This window comes from Caloenas nicobarica, chromosome 3, assembly GCF_036013445.1.
Source record: "Caloenas nicobarica isolate bCalNic1 chromosome 3, bCalNic1.hap1, whole genome shotgun sequence".
Lineage (NCBI taxonomy): Eukaryota > Metazoa > Chordata > Aves > Columbiformes > Columbidae > Caloenas > Caloenas nicobarica.
In genome coordinates this window covers 93,525,278-93,528,463 of record NC_088247.1, presented here as the reverse complement: position 1 = coordinate 93,528,463, position 3,186 = coordinate 93,525,278, and the positions used below count along the sequence as shown (strand labels likewise).

At 34.2% G+C, this 3,186-nt stretch overlaps 1 protein-coding gene across 1 annotated transcript in view; it reads left to right on the top strand.

Moving 5' to 3' along the window:
• Window positions 1-2,847, top strand: part of CAMKMT (calmodulin-lysine N-methyltransferase) — a 221,104-nt gene extending 218,257 nt beyond the window's left edge. Inside the window, exon 11 of the mRNA XM_065631758.1 lies at window positions 730-2,847. Coding sequence (XP_065487830.1) covers window positions 730-807 — 78 coding nt within the window. The 3' untranslated portion in view covers window positions 808-2,847. The remainder of the gene's footprint in view (window positions 1-729) is intronic.
• Window positions 2,848-3,186: the final 339 nt, after the last annotated feature.

Genomic DNA, 3,186 nt, shown 5'->3' with positions numbered 1-3,186 from the left:
GAGTATTTCATACATATTTCAGTTTAATATCTATATGTATTTTAAATTGCATTTAACCAGAATACTTAAGAAATAAACATTCATCTTTTTTTTAGAAATGTATTATTTTAGTATAGGTCAGAAGAGCACACGTATCATTATCCCTAGCAATTGGAATTGTACCACTCTAATTATCAGGTTATAATTCTCTCTTACAATCAGAATTTTTTAAATGAAACAGTATTAATAATTAAGCCCATCAAGAACTACATTACAGCCTTGGAAGTGGCTTGCAACTATGTAAACCTTCAGGTAAGATGATGGTATTTCAGAGGTCTGAAACAGTTGTTGATCTTAAATGCCAAATATACAGCAATAGTTAGGCTGATGAGGGATAAACTTTTAACCTTTGTTCTGAAGTTCCTTGCTTTGTGGATTTAATTCGGCCTTTAAATCTCACTTGACTATAATTTATTTAATACAGCAATTGGGACCTCACTTTTTTTATAAGTAATATGCGACTATTTATTGTGTGAATTAGTTTGTCTACAAACTCTGATCAACTCCCGATAATATTTGACATACTGTTCCATACCTGTGTATTTGATCTTAAGATTTCTTTTGGTAGTTATTAAATGTTTCATCCCTAGTAGTATCTTCTGCTCTAAGGAATATAGTTAAGCAAGAACTGTCAGTATTTTAAAAATGCTTCCATACAGTTTGCTCATTTTATCCATTTTTTATTTGCAGTTGAAAAATGAAGAAAAAGATACATACGAGGAAAACCTCCATTACCCTTTTCTTCTCATTTTAACCAAACACAGATAGAAGATGACACTTTATTTTGTTTGTTTTAAGGTGGACTACTGAAAAGTAATCCATGTATGTGGATGGTCAGGAGGTGGGGAGGGTTCAGTTCCAACCCCCCTTTTGTTCCTGAGTCATCATTAGAGAAATATTTCTAATCTAAATGCTGAGGAAAATATCGTGGCTTGTTTCACAGTGTGTAAACATTGAGATATCTTTTATATATCATTTTAGAACTTATTTTTCCAATTATATTCCAGCCTAAAACGAGTCAGATTTCACATGTATGTATTAACAAAGGTATAAAGCTGGCTTCCTTCTCTTTTGTGCCTTTAAACTTGCATGTATTTTGTTAAATTTCTTGAAATGTTATTTTGGGGGTGTATTTGAAAATATGTGAATAATACACTGTGTTGGCTTATGTAACTGATTGTAACATAGTAAATGCATTCACATTTAATTAGTAAGGAAAGTTGTCTTGAGATCTTTTAAAAGTGCACCTATTGAATGCTTGGATTTTTCTGCCTTTTTTTTTTTTTCAATTCCTCTGTTGATTTTTACTAGCCATGATTGAAGTGTCCTCATTTGCTTAGTGTTGAAGGCTTTTTAATATATATATGTGTGTGTGTGTGTGTGTATATGTTTTTTTCCAGCAGGACTTTTCCTCCTGTAGACGTATAAGAAATTATGCATCAGACAAAAGCCTCATAAACTGACCATTTGTCCTTTGGACACAATAGCCTGCCCAGCCCCTCTGCTCCTCCTCTCCAATTATGTGTGATTAGTCTCAGTGTGTTGTGTCAAGAAGGGGGAGTGTGCTGAGTGCTTATTATCTGTTTAGGTACAAGAAGAGCACATTTAGGTTCTGACTATGAATGGAAAGTGAGCCTTTATCACGACTAAAATCTAAATGCTACTATTCTAGAAATGGCTTTTGAAAAAAGGCGTCCTTTTCTGATAAATTCCGAGAAACGCTGTAACAACTAAAGGACTCTGTAGTCTAATCAAACTGTCTCCCTTGAATTAGTTTATATTGTGATATATTGTGGCCCAAGTATTTGATAAACATTTAGTGTGACTTCTACTGGCAAAGACAAAAATCCTACAAAGAAACAGGAGCAATTTCTTATTTTCTTAACAGTTTAATAGAGCATTTTAATGACTTCTCAGAAAAACAACCTGAATCATTAAAGAATCCTGTACAGTCTCTTAAACCACAACACTTCTAAAGTGATGAAAAAAGAGAGAGGCAGAAACCATGACTGAGGGAGGTACTAGATGCGAGGAAGTGTAGAGGATCGTGCTGAAATACATTAATTAAAAGAATTGTGGTTTGGCAATAAGCGTTCTTCCATATTTAACAAATTGGGCAGCATGTAAACCATGAGCTCATGAAAGTCCTTTTCCCTTGGCTCTTCTTCTCAAACAAATTTCTTCACTACCGGTTTGCATGTCCTTGTATTCAATACTTTTTATGCTCCATTAGAGCACCTAGATGGATCTCAGAAGGCATAGGTCAAGTCGCAGTTAGATCATACATTTCTTTCTCACAAAAACTTGAATTGCAATGCCAAGTGATGGGCTAACATCACAATAACAGCAATTTATTCCTCTTTTGATAAAAAGCAGCCTATTCTCAGTGTTAGATAAAGACCAGGGGCAATGCAAACCAACCATTTATCCTAGAACTGAGTAGTATGTCTCCCCTATAGCTGGTATGAGTTTCATATTCAAACTCATGTTGGAAGATACTTGTCTAGTAGGAAATGAAGAGCATTTAGGAATAATTTTAAATTGCTGTCAAGGTGGCTTTAGTTTAGTTTTGTTCTGTTTGACCCACACAGCTGTGCCTTTGTGTTCTCATGTACCGGGAAATCTTTATAATCAGCAAAGGAGTATGAAAAATAGTGAAATATTAAAATTTGTGAACCTTTTATTTTTGAAGGGCTTGAATGTCTGCTGTACAATGATCTAATAAAGGTTGTTAGTTGCCAAAAATAGAGCCAGTGTCACTGAAAATTGTGGTTTTAGCTCTAAGAAAAACAGTTTTACTCAAATTAGTAGCTGATAATTGCTTTTTATTTCTTTAGTGTCTGTCATTTGATTTGAAGGCTTTGCACAGGTGCTGCCATCCTTAAAGTGTGTAATTGATGGCTTATTTACCAAAGATGCATTTAGGCTTCATCCTGCAAACGCATGGGAGCTCCACAGGCAGTAAAGTTACTCATCTACATAAGTACTTGCAGGTTTGGTCCATGTAGATATTTTAGAGGTATCTAAACAAGCTCTCTTCTTGATTTTTTTTTAATGGGTATTGAAAAGTTACAGATGTAAGATTTACTGTATGTGAGTCAATAAAAGTGTTCTTTTTAGAGACGTCTTTCAGAATTTCTTGCATTG